Raw genomic sequence first — 19511 nt, 5'->3', positions numbered from 1 at the left:
TCCATGAACGACATGCTTGGATGGAGCTTAAGATGATTTCAGATCCAGATTCTCAAGACCAATACAATAGACCTCCATCTTTTTCCTCGTTTGCATTTTCTTCTGCCTCATCTCCAGATTCTCAGGATTCAAAGACATTGTTGCATTCTCTTTCTCTCTCTTAATTAGGAGCGTCAAGCGTGGGTCATGGTGGCAACTACAATGGCGAACTGAAAAAACCAGCCCTCCCGCTGGTCATGGTGGCGGCCAATAGCGAACCCTGGACTGTTGAGAGCTTGGCTTGGGCTCAATTTCATTTTCTTGAGAAAGAAGATGATGAACAGTGTGTTTTATTTTGAAGGGTAATTTTAGTATTTTTAAAAGTTTTAAATTGCACATGAGGTCATGTGATATACATAACTGATGGTCCATTAATAGTAGGTACTAGATTGCTGCAAAATGAAAGTTCGGGTACTAGATTATCGCATTTTAAAGTTCCAATACTAAATTGGCACTCGGCCTAAAGTATAGTGTACCTATCGAGAATTTTCTCTATATTTTATACAATAGATAACACTTTATAATCAACCTTAATAAACATTATTAAAAATAAAATTTTAATGAAAATTAATATAGTTGTGTGAAACAATATACACCACTAAAAAGGATGGATTTAATATGACTTAACATAGTTAGGAATGAAATAAGACTTCTCACTCAATTACTTATAACAAATCCCGTGCATTGCACGGGTTCTGACTACAAATATTTATATTTTTAAGTTGGGCTATAAAGACCAATAAAATATGTCTGTACAAAATTTTATTTATAAATTCATTAAAAGCCAACCAACCCAACCAGGACCGACGAAAGCATGGCGTGAGCTTACCAGAGTTATGCTAGCTTAAGCTTGGGTTGATAATTTTGGGCCTGACCTAGGTTGGGCTATGCCCAAACCCGAGATTTGCATCTTTAAGCTTGGGTTGCATCAATCCAATCCAATCCACCCTATTTTCATCCCTAATATTGTTTCTATCCTTCTCAAGACTCCGGATGGTGATGACAATGCGCCTCTTTGGCTCTTTACAGGGGCTACCAATTAGGCTGGCTCGGTAATGAAATGGGCTTGGGTTGCATAGTTGGCTCGAGGGACGGTAATGAGTTTGGGACTAGGCCCATGTCACCCTCATCCAATTTAATCATAACCTCAACCGTTCGATTGGAATCCTTGGGATCCCGTGCCATGGCTATGCGAATACAAGATTACGAGTTTGCAAGGACCAAGGACAAGGAGGGACTGAAAGACGATAATCATACTACTTCCCGAGAAGGATAGATTAGTAATTTCATCTCGGACCTGTGTTACCCGCTCTTTCCTTTCTCTATTTCCCGCCAAGACCTCTCTCGCCGCATTTCCTTCCTCTCTTCCGTTCCGGTAGCTCCGTTCTTCGATCTCCGATCTCTTCTGCTAAGCAGGAACTTCTTTTCCACTTTATCAGTAGGCATGGACATTCCCCTCCCTGAAGAGCTGGAATGGCTCGAAAATCAAGCTTTTCAAGAAGAAGACGAAGAAGACTTCTACTACCCTGAAGAAGAAGAAGATGAGCAAGAACAACTTCCACAGAAACAGCAACAGAGACCTCCAGAGCCTTCTCGAACGTCTCCACCCAATACATCAATTGCTACCTCCCTGTCTAAATCAAGCTCCGTTGCCAATCACTCTGCACTTCCCGAAAACCAGATCAACGGCAAGAAGCGGCAGTGGGCTGGAGCGGACGGCACGGATGCATCGTCTACCGGCAAGGCGCCATCAGAAGAGAAACGGAATAGAGTTGCTCCTCATGAGCCTGGAATGGACGAGGATTGGCTTCGGTATTCGCCGTCGAAGGAGAGAGCCGATGTGGCACCGACGGTTGTTGAACAGGAGAAGTTTATTTCTCGGTTTGCATCGGAGATTGAGGGAGACTGCATTTCGATAACTGGACCTTCCGGCGACAGGGTTTATTCTAAGATCAATCGTTTCGAGGCAAATGATGTCAAAAGGTTAAGCATAGACGGACATGCGAACGGTAGGGCAGTCAGGCATCATTCTCCCCTCCCCCTTTTCAGAAAATATTCCGTGTACAATTTATATGGTATATATTTGCTTTAGTAATTATTCTTGCTTGTTGATGCAATTTCTTAATTAGCGAAGAAAGAATTATGAATTCAAGCATAACTGTGGGTTTTAACTGTATAAGTCGATCCCTTATAGTTGTGGCATAAGGCTTTGTTGAGTTGAGTTGAAGTTAGATATGGGTTTGGTGTTAGAATAACTTGATGTTTAATTTGACATTTTATAGAAAACTATGTTGTAATTAGTCTAAAAGAAAAGAAAATGATACATGATGTCGTAACATGCATAATTCATTTTTTAATCAACGGATGCTAATCATTTTGGTATGTAATGCTAGACTTTCAAGCTTAGTTTGCCGATTGCTAAATTAAGTAAATCTGTTAATCATTCTAAGTCAAAGTGCAACAATGAGTAATTCTCTTCGTATAACAACGATCAGAGAAGTTAATTATAAACAGCATGAGAAACTCTGCATGCAGGAATAAGTTATCTTCTTCCCTATATGCGGAATTTCTCATGCAGGGGGTTGGTTATAAGAAAAATACAATGAGAGACAAAAAAGAAAAGGATGCAAATAACACAAAGTAAGAGAATTTGGCAAGACTTATCCTTTTGGATGATCTATCATTGTCCCTTACTGAACCAGCTTCAAGCGAAACTGTTCCTATTGGTCAAGACTTATCTAAGTGGCAGGGGGTTGATTTCTAAGAATCCTGTAGTGGAGATTAATAAAGATCGAAAGGTGACATTCATTTCATTTCTGATGGTTACATCAAAATCACTGATTTTTGGAAGCAGCACGTGAGCAAAGGGTTAAGAGGGTGGAGGAGCTTTGTTCTTGGCACTTTGAAGTGGAGAAAAGGAGTGGTGTTCAAAAAACATCCTAGAGGAAAAAGGTTCAGGGGTGAGGAAACAAATAAGGAGATTTGGGAATGGGTAGTTACAAGGTTTGACAAGAAGAAAGAGTCAAGTCGTTCGATGGATGATGAGAAGAGTTGCACAATTAAAGTTGGGACACCTATTGTGGATAAAAAAAAGGAGTGCAGGTAGGGTGGTAAGGCGGTTGAGGGTGGTCATCCCTAAAAAACAGAGGATGATTGGAGGTCTATGTAAGTGAGGGAGTCTTAGTGAAGGAGATAGGGTATCACAAAGGAGGGAAGGAAGGTTAGGAAGCAAGGGCTCTCTTAAGGCTCTCGAGACTGATCTCTCCCAAAGACTTTCGAGTCTCTCCCTTATATAGGGAGATTGCTGAGTCTATAATGAGAAACATACAAATAAGGACCTTTTTCATTGGGAAAGTGGATTGCGATTCTTTGGGAACCTAGCGGGTAAGCCTTATCAGGGTTTTGCCACGTGTCTAGTGAGGATTGTTTGGGATTGGGATTCCCCTTCCCTTGAACAAAGCTCTTGGGGTGATGACATGTCTTGGTAACATGGCCCAATGTGATGAGGTGAATTGTTGCAGGACATGTAGCTAAGCATGAGGCAAATTCTATATGTTGGAGTGTCAAGCAATGTTGTCAAAATCTTACGATTTATGATATGATTCACGATTTGATTCATGAATCCCAAGGGTTTTGATTCAAATCTTATGTCTGAATCCTTTTCTACAAAAATCCTACAATTTTTTTTTTTGAATCATACTATTTTTACGATTCACTATGATTCAAATAAATTCAATTAAGAGCTAATTCTCTACTTTTTTTTTCTTGTTTATGTTTAGTTTTGCCATGGGTGACTTTTTTAAAGCCCTTACTAGAAAATGATGTATTTACATTATTCAAGACTAGAAATTGAGTTTATTTTCTATCATATGTAAGTTAAAGGGCCATTGTATTTAGATTTGTTTGATTTTCAAGTCAAACATGATTATATCATCTTAGGCTTCTATTGTATAAGTGATAAATTCTATTGTTTTAAGTACATATATGGTATATATAGATAAAAAAATAGAACAAAATCACTTTCCTATATATATTTAGCCTTTTAACATATCTATATTTAATTTTTTTGACAAGTTTGTATGAAATAGAAATAATCTTATGATTTATGATACGATTCACGATTCGATTCAATTCAAACTTCTCTACGATTTACGATACGATTACGATTTTCAAAACATTGGCTTCAAGTGGCTATGGGCGATGTGTATAGGACATAACAGGCGTAAATGATTGCGTTTGTCACTCACTTTAAAGTGATTCTTAGTCATCGCCAAGGTCTGCGGTTGTGTTTGCTCGGCAAATTTGTCGATAAGCACAATGCTCATCGCAGGTTCTATGGTGATCACCTTTGTATCAACATGATCCTCGTCGCAACGCCTGTGATGCTGATCTACATGAACTTACACAGAGAATTTGGGTAAGCCAAGTGAAATGCTAGAAAGGGAGATAATGACCTCTTTGGAAAACTCTCTGGGAGGCACTTTTGATGTTACAGGCTGGGTCAGAGAAGGGGACTTTGTGGTGGAAGCTTTAGCTCCATTGGAATCTGACTTTGCTATTGATGTGGTAGGCTTGTAGGGAAGTTGTGCAGGGGAAGTAAAGTTGAGTATCTCTAATGGACCTTTGAGAGCAGCTTAGGAGGTTCAAGGAATTTGGAATTTTGAAGAGGAAGAAAAAACAATAAATAAGGAGAGAAGGGCACATAATCATGAGGGTGAAGAGGAGCCTAGGAACAATGGTTGTAGGGAGATAGGGGGAAAATTGTATGAGAGGAAAAAGAAATACAGAACGATGCTAGTAACAAAAGAGGATGAGAATAGAGGTGAAGATGAAGTTTTCATTGATAAGACTTATGTCATTAGGAAAATAGTTGACTTGGAGATAGTAGTGAACAAAGGTGGAGGTAAATAAATCTTTGGGTTTGGTTTTTCTTGAGGGGGGGGGCGATTTGCAAGGAAAAGCATTAAGTAATTGGAGGAAAGGTACCCTATGCCTTTAGAGGAAAGAAAAAAAGATAGTTTGGATCCTAGTGAGACAAGCTCTATTGCAAGGGTTGAAGGTGACGAAATTGGACTAGGTTCGCCTGGAAATATAGGGACTGATATCCATGAGGATGGTGAGCTGGTAGTAGAGAGGACTTTTGAAAATAATGCAGTTTGGAGTTGGAAAATATCATTGATCATTCTACTCATAGGTTCTTGAGAAAATCCTTAACATAATAAAATGTTTCGTAAGTTAGAAGAGTTGACAAACTGTCAAAGTGTCAAAAGTTTTTGCTAGATTGAGAAGAGATTTATTTGGAATGGGGCCCTTAAAGAACCATTAAGAGAAGCAAAGTGGGTTTTGGTAATGTTGAGATTATGTATTGAGGGTAGGGGCATTATTGTCTTTCTATTTTATTTGTATTTGGACACCCATTTAGGGGCATGAATGTAATTTTCATTATTAAGTTAAAGGAGAACTTTTTGGGTATGAACTGTAACACACCTTATTCTCGTGAAACTTTCTCTTCCCCCCAAACTCTTCATTTACAACTTGGTATCAGATTAGGTTGGGACCTTGGAAGAGCTTCCTTTATCAACCCTCGAACCTAGGAAGAACTGTCGACGTTAGATTGTTGCCGGTTGACGTCAATAGTCCGTATAGGTGCTAGTGACAACCCTTGAATCTAGATCAGTTTAGTGTCCTGATTTTTGGAAGATTTTGGTATGGGTCTCATCTCCGCTTCCATTATTTTGATTGGATTTTTCAGTAAAAAATTCTAGAAAAATACATGTGTTTGGGATTTTCTCTTCCCATATGAGGTTGTTCCTTGCTTGAGATCTCTTGTAGGAATGACAATGGGCTTGGGGGTCATATTCCCCATCCTCGACTCTGGTTTTGAAATTAATCCCCATCCCCATCCCCGATCCCTGATGGGGATAAAAGTTGTCCTCCATTGCTGATCCTCGAAATTTTTTTAGATAACAGTATTTTTTGAAAAATAAGTTTACTTAAAATAAATAAAAATTTTAAAATATAAATAGTGTTTTAAATATATTTTGATATATATATATATAAATAATATATATTTCATATAAATATATATATATTTCATATATATATATATATATATATATATATATATATATATATATATAAAATCGGGCCAGGGTGGGGTGGGGACCTCAATCCCCGTCCTCGACCTTGACCCCGATTGAGGATTCTTATTAATCCCCAACCTCATCCCTATCCCGCCAAAGCAATCCCCATCCTGGACCCCATTGAGTTAGGGAAGTTGGGTCCTCGTTAGGATAGGGAAAATTGCCATCCCTAATCTCTTATCCTTAGGTTGTTTTACTTTTTGGAGGTATGGGAAGTGGCTCCACATTTTATGAACCATGGTTTTTATTTTTGGGAGAATTTAATTTTATTCTCCTTTATATTGTTGCAAACTTGGTTTTTAGCCTCTTGTTGGCTCCCAACCAAGTGTTGACCTATTTTGGTTGGTCTGTTGTGTGCTGGTTGGTAGTTGGAGTGTTGTAGGGCTAATAGAGTTGCTAGTCCAAGTCTAATGGAATCATCTAAATACAAACTGTTTCTGGAGTGCTCTTGGGCAATGTTGATTAGGGGTGATCATTTTTGGCCTGACCCAACCTACAACTTTCCGGGCTTGGGCTCAAACATTTGTGTGTAGGCTTGGCCTAGGCTCGGGCCCACATCAAGCCTAGAAAATTTAGGGCCAGGCTTGGGCTTAATACTTTAAGCTTGGCCTAGGCCCGACCTGACCTGCAAGTATATTTTATTTTATATTAAATGTTTATTATTTTATATAATATACAAAAGTTTTAAGTTTTATTTTAACATATAAATAAATATTTATGAATTAAAACGTGTCAACACTTGAATAAATTCAAGTATGAGAATCGTCCTCCTAAGACCTTATATAGATGAAGATAATGCCTTCATTTTCATTCCCTAAGCAATGTGAGACTTGGGAAAACAGTCAATGGTTGCATTAACTATTTATTGTTGTTCCAAGTCCCACATTGCTCAAGAATGGGAATGAAGGCCTTGCCTTTATTTTTGTGCCATAAGGCTAAAACCTAGCTAAGCCCAATTTAACTGGCTTGTGTAATTTTTTGTATGTATTACATTTACATATTATTTATTAAAAAATTTAAATAATTAAATTTTTATTATTTGATATCATGGGCCCAAAGTCATTACTCATTAGGCCCAAAAAGTACGTAAGTCCAGCCTGGGCTAGTGTAGGGCTAGGCTTGGGCTTACAATCTAGGCCTAGGGTGTAAGCCGAGCCAGGCCTAGACCTGGCTTAAAGCTGTTATCATTGGTGCTAAGCCCAGTTTGGCCCATGATCACCCCTAATGTTGATGCTTCTAGTGGTATGATAACCACTATAAAACTTGATGGAACCAACTTTCTAGAGTGATCTTTATCAGCCAAGCTTACCATCGGAGGAATGGGTAAGCTAGGATTCATTATAGGCAAGGAGGTGAAGCTGAAATCTGATGACCCCAAGCTTGCCAAGTGAGAACAAGAAAATTCATTGGTTATGTCATGGCTGGTTTGTTCGGTGCAACCACATATTGCTTACAACTACATGTTTCTCTCCATTGCCAAGGATATTTGGGGTCGTGTTACTACCATGTATTCCCAGGTAAGAAATATAACTTGAGTCTGCCAACTCCAAGGAGAAGCCTACAATGTGTTAGGGGAAAGGACTGTGGCTATGTACTTATCTTCCTTACAATCTCTTTGGGAAGAAATGAACCATCTAAAGGTCTTGGAATGGAAGAATCTTGAGGATGGTGAATGATACTGAAAATATGTTGAGAAGAACTGAGTGGTTGATTTCTTGGCAAGTTTGAATGCAAAGTATGATCAAGACTTCAGTAGTTGAGCATTCGACTTACACGTCGACTAAACCCAAGCAAAGTGTAAATGAGAAGACTAATGAGGTGGTGTGTGAATATTGCAAGAAGGAAAATGATCATCTTTCTACCATGGGAGTTGATTGCCCATCTTCTAGTGTTCAGACTCCTTCACATGATTCCTCTTATGTGATGAAGAAGCTCAGGAGCCTATTGGCCCAATGTGAGAAGTCTGGATCCTTTACCTTAGCTAGCTCTAGTAATCTGTCCAATGCTTTTGCTAAATTAGATATTGCACTTGCTTGTCAATCTTCCTCCTGGATTGTGGACGTTGGAGCTAGTGCAAACATAATTGGTATGCCTTCCCACTTCACTTCTTATAAACTAACTCTAGGGAAAGGTAAGATCATTGTAGTTGATGGACTTAGACTTCAATCTCGGGTCTGGGTGAAGTCAAGCTTACTCATAACCTTTCCTTGATCTCCATCCTTCATGTTTTCAATTGCACAAAAATCTTTTATTTGTTAGCTCTCTTACTAAATCCCATAATTGTTTAGTGACATTTTTCCCTTCACATTGTGTTTTTCAAGACCTGAGCATGGGGAGGACGGTTGGAACTGGACATGAAGCTAGTGGAGTTTACCTTTTTAATCAAGCCCTTGAGTAAGGATTACTATACCAAATCGAGTCATGTCAAAGTGAAAATCTAAGGTTTGATCATGTGTCTTTTAAGTCCATTAAGGTTTTGTTTACAAAGACGTGTTAGTTTGTGTCCAATTTGAGTATGCAATGTGAAGTCTATCATAGCAACATAGAACTACATATCTTGTGAGTACTAGAAAAAATGATGTTGCTTTCAATTTGATACATATTGATGCTTGGGCCTTGGGGCCCATATTCTTACTTGTATGGGTGGCTATAAATACTTTATCCTGTTCATTGATGTTTGCTCTTGATACACATGGCTATATCTAACGAAGAGTATAGATGAAGTTCCCTCCATTGTTTAGAACTTCTTTATTGAAATTACTTCTTATTTATCATACTTTTTTTTTTGTTTAATATGACTATATAATATGCATTCAAAATTTTCTACAAATTTTCTTTATTTTCTATACTTTTGTATTTTATTTATTTTTGAAATTTGGGCTTTGGGGCCCATATTCTATTCTTTGTATGGGTGGTTGTGAATACTTTATCCTGTTCATTGATGATTATTCTTAATACACATGGCTTTATCTGATTTGTTGCAGATTAGGTCTTTGTATTACCAGAGTCTAGATAAGTTCTAGTGAGGACCCTAGGGAAAAACTTGTGGAGGTTTTGACTTTTCAAATGGAAATTTGAATAGCTTGTTTAGATGTGTAATTGAAAGGTTATATTGTATTTCTCACTAAAGTTGGGTGTTGCCTTAACACCTGGGTATGGTGTATCTTTTTTCTTTTCTTTTAATGAAAATTTATTTTTATTTTATTATAAAAAATATCTGATGAAGAGTAGAGTTGTAGAGGTGAAGTTCCCTCCATTTTTCAGAACTTCTTTAGAATGGTGGAAACTCAATTTGAGAAAAACATCAAGATAATAAGGTCTTACAATGCTTAGGAGTACTTTGCAAAGCATCTACAACTCTTTTTTGAAGAAAAAGGGATTATTTATCAGAGTTCATGTTCTCATACTCCGTAGCAGAGAGAAAAAATAGACGTGTGGTTGATGTTGCCAAAGGACTACTTCTCTAGATGCATGTGCCCACTCGCTTTTGAAGAGATATAGTTGAAGTAGTAGTGTATTTCATTAAAAGACTTCCTTTATAGGCTCTTCACCTTCAATCTCCTCATCACCTTATTTTTCTTAATGATCCCATTTTTTGTCTTCCTCTCAAAGTCTTTGGTTGTGGTTGCTTTGTTCATGATTTGAACCTTCTCGCCTCAAACTTGATCCTAAGTCCATCAAATGTGTTTTTTTTTTAGTTACTCTCTAGTCCAAATGGGGTACAAGTGCTTTGATCCTTACTCTGCCTGAAGGTATGTGTATAAGGATGTTACATTTCTTGAGTCTACTCTTTTTTTTTTTTTTTTTTTTTTTTTTTTTTCAGTCACCTCATCCTTCTCTTCAAGGGGAGAGTGTTAGTGAACATCGGACTCTGTTTTGTCTCCCTATCCCTACTTTCCACTTGCAGTGGTAGTCTTGCTCCTCTTCCTCCCACTCTTCCTCAACAATGGTCCTTGGCAATAGTGGTTCATAAGGCGTAGATGGAAGGTTACTCCTAAGGTTGAAGGCCCACAACAATTTGATCACCCGACTCTAGGTAATTCTAAAAGCAACCTTGAACCTAAGACTCCTGTTGAATTTGAACTTCCTATTCCTACTTTTAATAAGCCTCATATCTCACAATCTAACCTTGACCCTCCAATTACAGTTCAAAAAGGAAAATGGAAATGCACTGCCTATCCCATCACTAACTATGTTTCTTATGATGCGCTTTCACCTTCCTACAATGTTTATATTTCTGCCATTTCCTTTATTTCTATTCTTCGTAATGTTACAGATGCAGTGCAGTCCCCTCAGTGGAAGGATGCTATGAATCAAGAGATGGAGGCCCTTGTAAAGAACTAAACTTGGGAGATTGTTTCACTTCCTGAGGGTAAGGTTTTAGTGGGTTGTAAGTGGGTGTATAAAATTAAATATTGTGCTGATGTCTCAATTGAAAGATACAAAGCTAGGTTGGTGACAAAAGGGTACACCCAAACGTGTGGGATTGACTATTAGGAGACATTTGCACTTGTGGCCAAAATGAACCCTATCCAAGTGATTATGTCTCTTGTTGCTCACCATTTATGACCGCCATACCAAATGGATGTAAAGAATGCCTTAATGGAGATCTTCAAGAGGAGGTCTACATGGATTGTCCCCTAGGAGTATGCTTCCCTGACAGTACAGGAAGGTTTATTGTATGAAGAAATCCATTTTTGGTCTCAAATTGTCTCTTAGAGCTTGGTTTAACCGACTCAAAAATGTTGTTCTTAAAATTGGGTTCACTCAATCATTGGCATATCATATTCTTTTGATAAGAAGGGTTAATGGCTTAGTGACTCTGTTGATAGTGTATGTTGATGATATTGTTGTCACTGGGAGATGATAACTTTGGAATAGTTCAATTAAAGTTATTTCTTGCTTCTAAATTTGAGATCAAAGATCTTGGGAGTCTCAAATACTTTCTTGGGATTGAGGTGGCAAGGTCAAAGGAAGTATATTCACTTCATAAAAGTATGTGCTTGACCTCCTTCATGAGGTTGGCAAGTTGGGGTGCAAGCCAATTGAAACTTCTATTGACCCCAATCATAAATCAAGTGCTGATGATGGAGACATTCTTCTAGACAAGGGTGTCTACCAAAGACTAGTTGGTCGGCTTCTCTACTTGTGCTTGACCAAACCTGATATATCGTATGCCATAAGTGTGGTTAGTTAGGAAGATCAAGTATTGGTGTAGTGTTCAGAGATGAGGAGGGAAAGATAATTACTCTTTATTCTGGACCAGTTAGGGAGGGAGACTCTTTTAGAGAGAAGTTTTAGCATTGATGGAGGGTATACAAAGGGTGAAAGAATTGAGCATTAGAAAATTGATGATTGAGGGAGATTTGAAATTGGTAGTGAGTTGGATACAATGTGAAGAAATGAAAATTGGAATTACAACAATGAAAAGAAGAAATTTAGGTGGTTGACGAGAAATGGGAATCTCTTTTAATTGGATAAAGTGATGTGCTAAGTTTGTAGTTGATGCTTTAGCCAAACCAGGGGTGGGAAGAGAGACATTGTTTTGGGCATAGTTGTAAATTAGGAATGTGGGTGTGGGGAGAGACAAGTGTTTTTTGTTCTCACTGTCCTTTTACCATTTTCACTATTGTTTCTATGCTTTGTACAATCAATTAATGTTTTGTTAATAAAACTTTGATATTATCGATAAAAAAAGTGTGGTGAGCTAATATATGCATAATCCTAGAACTTCACATATGCAGGTAGTTAATAGGATTCTTTCCTACTTAAAGGAGTGTTTAGGCAAAGGAATGTTGTACTCTAACCATAGACATCTCAAGGTTGAGGCTTATACTAATGTTGATTGGGCAGGTTCTATGGATTATAAGAGATCCACCTCTAGTTATTGTGTGTTGGTGGGAGGTAATGTTGTATCTTGGAGAAGTAAAAAAGCAATAAGTTGAAGGGATGAGAGATCCATCGTATGGACGCCCAAATCTTGCGGAATAAAGGGGCGAATTTCAAAAATTTTTCTCTCCCTTCAACTGGGAATCGCATTCCCTATTTAGAAAATCATATTTTCAAGGATCAATTTTGAACCATAAACTGAACCAGATTTGAACCAAAAAGAGTAGGAGAGGATTATACTTGATACGAAGAAATAATATCTCCCAACAAAGGTGTTCACGCCCAAGGAAGGATCCAAAGACTGCTCCCACTGAAGATGGCGCTGTGTAGGATGGAGCAGAATCAGTAGTGTTCTTCTCCAAGAACTTTGTCATTCGCAAGAAACAATAGGATGGCATGTGAGCACAACTTCCAATCAATTCTTTCACAAAGAACTGATGTCAAGATCGAATCTTGACTTCTCCCACAGAGTTGGAGATCGAACTGGATGTCTAGCGGCTGCAGGATGGAGGCGGCAAGAAAGATTTTTGCAAGGATTGCAGAAATCATTCTTCTATGATTTTCAGCTCTGAAGAGGATGTGAGTATGTCTTCTCTAAAGGCTGCCGCCCCCTCCTTTGTAACCCCAAAGGATCAGCTCCTAATCCAATTAGGAGTTCCTGATCCAAATCTTATTTGGATCAAAACATCTCTTTAGGTGATAAGGATAAACCCTTATCTTATCTGCAGATTGGATCAACCTTCTCCTAATCTTATTAGGAGGTTTCCAGATCCAAATCACATTTAGATCTGGACTCTCTGAGTGGATAGGGTTAAGGCCCTATCTTATCTGTTGATCCATCTTAGAATTCGTCCATGTTTAACTTATTAAATAAGTCTAGTTCGAAATGGGCTTTAGGCCCATTAAGCTTATGTGCTCACTTAACCTTCTTAACTACTGTCCAGTTGGGCTTCCTTGTATGGCGTTGGACCCAAGCATTGATCTACACATCAGCCACATGGGTTCGGCCCAGCCTTTGTTACAAGGCCTGGCCGAATATACTGTTGTGGATCGTGCACCCCCTGAAACCCATCAAATGGGCTCTATGGGCCCAACACTTACCCTAAGTGGTCCCTGGGCCAAGTCACCTTGTAACACCCAGGGACTGTGGGCAGATGCAAGATTAGCCCATCAGGTATTACCCTCAATGGTCATACACTTAACCTCTCAGCCATAATGATCAAACACTGCTCGACAAGAGAGGACCTCTCCCTCGGCTGCAAGGAACAGTGTTGCACTCTCTGCTTATATGGATTCCGGGAATTAAAACCTTTTGCAAACAATTTAGAAACCATAATATATATACTTTTATATCTCATATAAAAAATACTTTGCAAAACAAATCTCAATGATTGAAATCGGCTGCCGGCAGCCTTGGTTTCCATTAGTGAGAGTGCATCCCCGATCATTACCTTTGTCCGACAAAAGGGCTGATCCTGTCACTATGATCACCCACTCAGATGAATTCTTAGACTGTCCCAATATACCCAGGTTTTGACCCCCGCTAAGGATCTCACTGAATGGTACATCAAAGACAGTCCAATCCGACACCTAGTGCAGTATCATAATCGAGTCTAGGGGTCGGGTGTAACTTTCTAGTTTTGCCCATTAATCTCCAAGGTCCAGGGCAATATTGGAAATTTGGTCCAGTTCAAAGATTCAATTAATCCTACACTACATGTGCCTAGGGTCTCACCCTGGCAGCTGAGACAAGCCACCCCAACCGACTTGGTGGCACATCAGTGTCAGCCTTATCAGGATAGGTTTCCCCAGACCGACCCACTGGCTGTGAACATTCTAAACTAACATGAGTCTCATTAAGTGTCAAGTTTAAGGGTATTACACAAAAACATCCCAAGGGAGCATGAATCAAATATGTACTTTTATTCATTTACAATAAACTCATAATGTACATCATTCTGATTAAAGCTAAGGGCATACAAAACTGTCTAACATAAGTTGTAGCTCGATTTAGTGTAGAAGAAGAATATAGAGCTATGGCTTATGGTGTATTGGAATTACTCTAGTTAGAGACTTTGTTATTTGAGATTGGAATCCAAGATGAAGTTCCAATAAGGCTGTATTGTGATAAACAAGCTGTTATGAACATTGTCCATAATCCACTCCAACATGATCACATAAAACACATTGAGGTTGATAGATACTTTATTAGAGAAAGGATATCCAGTGGAGAAATATGTGTGCCTTTTGTGAAGTCAAAAGATCAACTTGCTAATTGTCTTACCAAGGGTCTCCACAAGCTGAAGCTAGATAGAAACCTAGGCAAGCTAGGCATGATAGATATCTATACTCAACTTGAGGAGTGTTGAGGCTATGTATTGTGTCCAGGGGCATTATTGTCTTTCTATTTTATTGTATTTGGGCGCCCATTCAGGGGTATGGATGTAATTTTCGTTATTAAGTTAAAAGGGAACTTTCTGGGTGTGAACTGTAACACACCCTATTCTCCTGAAACTTTCTTCTTCTTCTTCTTCTTTGGAAGGTCTTTTCCTTGGTGAGTTTTTGATGGTTTTGTAGTTTGGTTCTTCTGGCAATTTGTTGTATTAGGGGAGGAGTATGTCATATGTCATCAAGGTTTTGATGCTATTAGGATGATGGGTTTCTGTTTTGGGTGTCTTGTATTGTTGATTTTGGGAAGCTGGTATCTTTGGACCTTAGATGTGGTTGGTAGTATTTGGGTTTGTTTGTTTTCTCTTGTTGGATGCTATCTTATCACCTTGTTATATCCTTTTTTAATTCAATAAATTTTCTATTTTATTTGTTTCCAATAAAAAGGTAAAACAATTCAATCTCTTATCTCTGAAAGGGGGGCAGGCTCACCTTTGTTAAAGCATTCCTTGCCAATCTGCCTATTTATTACCTTTCTGTGTTCTAGATCCCAATAAAAGTAAATAAAAAAGAAAAAAAAACAGATTGAGAAGATTCAATATGATTTCCTTTGGGAAGGTGGTGGTGAGAAGGGTTGTCATTTGGTGAATTGGGATTAAGTGAGTAAATCCAAGGAGTTGTGGTTTGGGTCTTGGTCGCATTAAAAAAAGGAGTATTTCCCTTTCTTGGCAAATGGTTGTGGAGGTTCCCTCTAGAAGCTAATGCCCTAGTGATTGTAGTCATCAATAGCAAGTATGAGAAGGAGGCTAATGATTGGGATAGCAAGACTCCTTGAATCAGGTAAAAGCAACCAATCCCTGGAAAGTGATAACTTATATCTTTAACACCTTTTTTCCATTCATTAGATACAGAGTCAGCAATTGGAATAGAATAAAGCTTTGGACTGATTTAGGGTGGGGTGAGTCTACTTTGGCAGCTTCATTCCCTAGGATTTTCAACCTTTCCCTCAACGAAGAAGCCACTATCTTGGCCTATGTTTCCTCTCCTTCCCAAGGAAACAATCAAACAACTGGAAACCGTACCTTAGAAGGCCCTTAAGGGATGTGGAAATTGCTGAGGTGACTAACCTCCTCCAATCCTCAAGGGAGGTCTTATTTCACCTTTGACACCCAACCAACGTGTTTGGAACCTTCAACTTACTGGTAATTTCTCAACCAAGTCCTTTCTTTAAGGTATTGATTACTGAAGAGCTTAACTCCCACTTTCCTGCAAAGAAGATTTGGTGCTCTCACATTCCCCCTGGAGTTTGTTTGTGTTTGGGAAGCTTGCTTTGAAGAGAATCAACACTTTAGACCTAATACAAAATAAGAATGGTGGCTAACTGTATTTTTTGCTCTATACTTGTATTCTGTGCCTCTGGACTGGAGAATTTGTAGATCATATATTAATACAACACAATTTGGAATCATTTGTTAAACCTCTTTGGTTATAGCTGGGTTGCTCCAGGGACTATCTTTGGCAATGGCAAGGTAGGGGGCTCAGTAGAAGAGGACAACTTCATTGGACAACAGTGACCCATGTTGTTACATGGGGTGTTTGGGATGAAAGAAACAACCAAATTTTTTATAACAAGGCTAGATTGGTTGAAGAGCTGATTTCTCACATAACTCACCTTTGCAACATGTTGAGTGTGAATTCTGGGTGGTTCAAAGAAATCTCTATGACTTGTAGAGAAATGTAATCATCTGTCTTTACTTTTCTCATAGAAGTCTGTCCCTCCCACTGGGGCCGCCTCCACATCAGGAGGGGGTTGTGAAGCTAAATTGTGATTGCTTTGCTAAATCTTTACTATTTTATAGTCTTGTGTTTGAAATATATAAAGTAATAGATTTAAGATGTTACTGATTTCTAGGTATGATGATTTGTCATGTTTTAGGAGGAAAACCAATGTTGTTAGTAAAAAGTAGCATTAATTTTCCAAATTGTATGCATGTTGATTGGCATATAAAACTAGGGAGTAAACCAATAATTTAGTTTTCTTCCCTCGTAATCCTTGTGTCTAGGTGATAGTGTCTCACAATCACCTTTATGCCTTGACAATCATGTAAAGAAGGTATATTATTGAACTTTAATTGTTAATTCTTCTCAAGCAATGCACCTTTTGTGCAAAGTATTTCAATCCATGCTAATCACCTTGCCATAGCTTAATCATGATCCTCCAATTACTATTTGGTAGAACAATTTGTTTAGATATGAATTTTGTTTTTTCAACTTGTACTTTATGCAGGTCTGACTTTGGAGCCAATTGGTATTCTAATGGAAAGAGCAGAACAAGAGGCTTTCACAAAGGTATACAGTTCACGTAAATCTAAGAAACATGTTGAAAACCATCTAAAATATGCATGCAAGGTGATAGAAGTTTAGAAAATTACCTTCCAATTCATCTTTGAGAGACACTTCCCACAATATTCCAAACCGCTGTCCAAACTTTTGTTGTTGGTCCTTGCTTAATCACAAATACTGGTTACACCCCTGAAACAATTTCTATATTTATTTTTCTCCTGATCAGGAAATAAAAGTTTCTTTCTTGTTGATTTATATGTCCCATTGTCCAAGGAGATTTGATCAAAATCTTAGTCACTCATCTCATCAGTAAGATCCAACTAATCTTCTCCTTTTGTATGAAGTGGAGGTAGGCAAGTATTAGAACTTGGAAGAAGGTAATAGGAAATTATGTCTTATACAAATACTCTAGAATGGAATGCATTTGTTGGTGATTTATTCCTTAATGGAAATAAATGGGATGGGTAAGGACCTAAGGGGCCTTGAATGAAGCTCTAGAAGGACAGAAGATGGAATTCTTAGGAATTGATAGGGAGTCTATGAAGATGAGGAAAGAAGAGGTTAGGGAAGGGGTTTTAGGTTTGTAGCACTGAGGATCTAGAAATGAGAGGTTATAATTTCAGGGAAGTTAAAAATTTACTAGAATGGAGTTTGAGAGATGTAGCATTTGAAAGATAAACAGTAGAAGAGGGAGAGTGTGGGGAAGAAAGGGACTGTCTCATCGTCAAGATGAGTTTATTATTGCCCAGGTGCCTTTTATATTTCGATGATGGTTCTGCAAGGCTGTTGGATGGTACTCAGTGAAGGCTTCTTGGTTGGTGACATGTGGTTTGTTGAGGAAAGTTGCATTTTCTTACCATTAGTCCATTTGCTTTTCTTTTTGGTCTTTGAGTGGTGGAACTTAGGGTTTAACTTTGGCATTTTCTTTTTGGGGTTTTAGGTGCTTTGTTGCTTTGCCGTAAGCAGTCTTGTTTTTAGGAGGTGGTTCCCTTGGTTGTTTTTGTGTTGCTTTCTTCTGGTCCCTTTCTTTATATTGCTTTTCTCCTTTCTCTTTAATATTTCTATCTATAAAATACAAAAAGAACAAATTCAAATAGGTTTTATGAGGTAATATATGGAGCCAAATTAGTAAAGTAATATACTCAACAATAGAAGCTTCAAATTTCAGTCCACTAAAGTCTGAATGATGCGATGATTTAACAAAAGCTTGCAGTGAAAAAATCATATGAGTTATCCCTTCAAAAGCATCAACAGTTGATACTTTATTGAGGAAAAATTTGCAAGTACAAAATACATTAACCTTTTTAAGCCTTGCCTGTTTTACTTCTTGGAACTGAATATTGGTCAAATTTCAATTTGTTACATTAATATATGATTAAAAGATCAGTGTTGTCAATGTGGTGAAAGTGATGACTAGTCATTTTGTCTTCTTTGGTTGATTCAATAGTCGGTGCCTAGGCACTGATTTTTTGATAAAAAAAGATATGCTCTAAATTTAATGTGGAGATGTCTTAGAGTAGCCACCTTGTGGACAATCTGGGAAGAAAGGAATGCAAGGGTATTTAAGGAGGAGGAAAGAAGCACTCTAGCTGTTGAGGACTGTATCTTAACTAGGGCCATTCATTGGTTAAGAACTATGGACTTATTTCATACATTCTTCTTTGATGATTTTTGGGGAAACTGGATAGCGGTGGCTAACAGCCATACAAGGAAGGACAGGAAATCTGTAGTGTGGATGCCTCCACCTGAAGGATGGGTAAAGCTGAATTTTGATGGAAGCAGCCAAGGAAACCCAGGCCCATCGGGGGTAGGAGGGGTGCTGAGGGATAATGAAAGCAAAATATTAGCATTTTTTTCAGGCCCTGTGGGAATAGGAGACTCCAATAGAGCTGAGATGTTAGCGGTGGTACAAGGCACTGAGATTGCAGAACAATTAGGAGTTCAGCACTTGGTAGTTGAAGGGGACTCTGAGATTGTTGTGGGATGGCTGACAGAACGAGCTTCAGCTATGTGGCGACATAGAGATATGTTAAGGAAAGTCAACTGGACCACAAGAAACATGACTGTTACCTTTCTTTGGGTGGGAAGATCAGCAAATTCCTTAGTGGATGGGTTAGCTAAGCAAGGGGCTTCAAGGGAACACTTATTTTGGGCTGCTTTGTAATTTTAGTTCTGGTTAATTCTGGTCAGTTCTGTTTTTACTTGATGTAATACTTGTTAGAAGAGGTAACAACTCATGCCTCCTCTTGGGTCTCTTGTATTTCCTCATATTTCTGATTTAATAAATTATATTCATTCATAAAAAAAAAAAAGATATTGATGCAATCTCATAAACAAGTTCATATAGACTACAATGGTGCAAGAAAAAGAATGATATTGGGCATTTAGTTTACAGCCTTTGTTTTGCAAACAAAGGAAAAAGCTAGGCTGGATAGGGAATCACAACCTTTGTTTTCCAAAGAAAGAGTACAACTTTGACTATGTTTTTTATTTGTGGCAACTCCATGCTAACATGCCACTGATTGGAAGAAAACTTAAAAAGAACTCCTTTGCTGCCTTGTTTTGTTTTATGCTTTTTTCTATTTTATATATCATCCTCCAATCATGTTCCAACACAAATAATTTAGAGTATAAAACAAACACATAAAGCTTTAAAATGACTTTGTGGTTGACTAGTAAACGTAGTTGACACTTAGTCATCCTAAGTGA

General features: G+C 38.2%; 1 protein-coding gene across 2 annotated transcripts in view; it reads left to right on the top strand.

Moving 5' to 3' along the window:
- Nucleotides 1-1352: 1352 nt before the first annotated feature.
- CTF18 (P-loop containing nucleoside triphosphate hydrolases superfamily protein) overlaps nt 1353-19511 on the top strand; it is a 49031-nt gene continuing 30872 nt past the window's right edge. Inside the window, exons 1-2 of one of the 2 annotated variants that reach the window (XM_088969835.1) lie at nt 1353-2048; nt 16747-16808. In XM_088969835.1, coding sequence (XP_088825961.1) covers nt 1484-2048; nt 16747-16808 — 627 coding nt within the window. In that variant the 5' untranslated portion in view covers nt 1353-1483. Of the gene's footprint in view, nt 2115-16746; nt 16809-19511 lie in introns of both variants that reach the window. The other variant, XM_088969846.1, reaches the window with a different exon arrangement.

Source organism: Nelumbo lutea, chromosome 1, assembly GCF_056320005.1.
Source record: "Nelumbo lutea isolate HS-2025 chromosome 1, American lotus-T2T, whole genome shotgun sequence".
Taxonomy (NCBI): Eukaryota; Viridiplantae; Streptophyta; class Magnoliopsida; order Proteales; family Nelumbonaceae; genus Nelumbo; species Nelumbo lutea.
The sequence above is the reverse complement of the archived record's forward strand: the minus strand, read 5'-3'. Positions and strand labels throughout refer to the sequence as shown.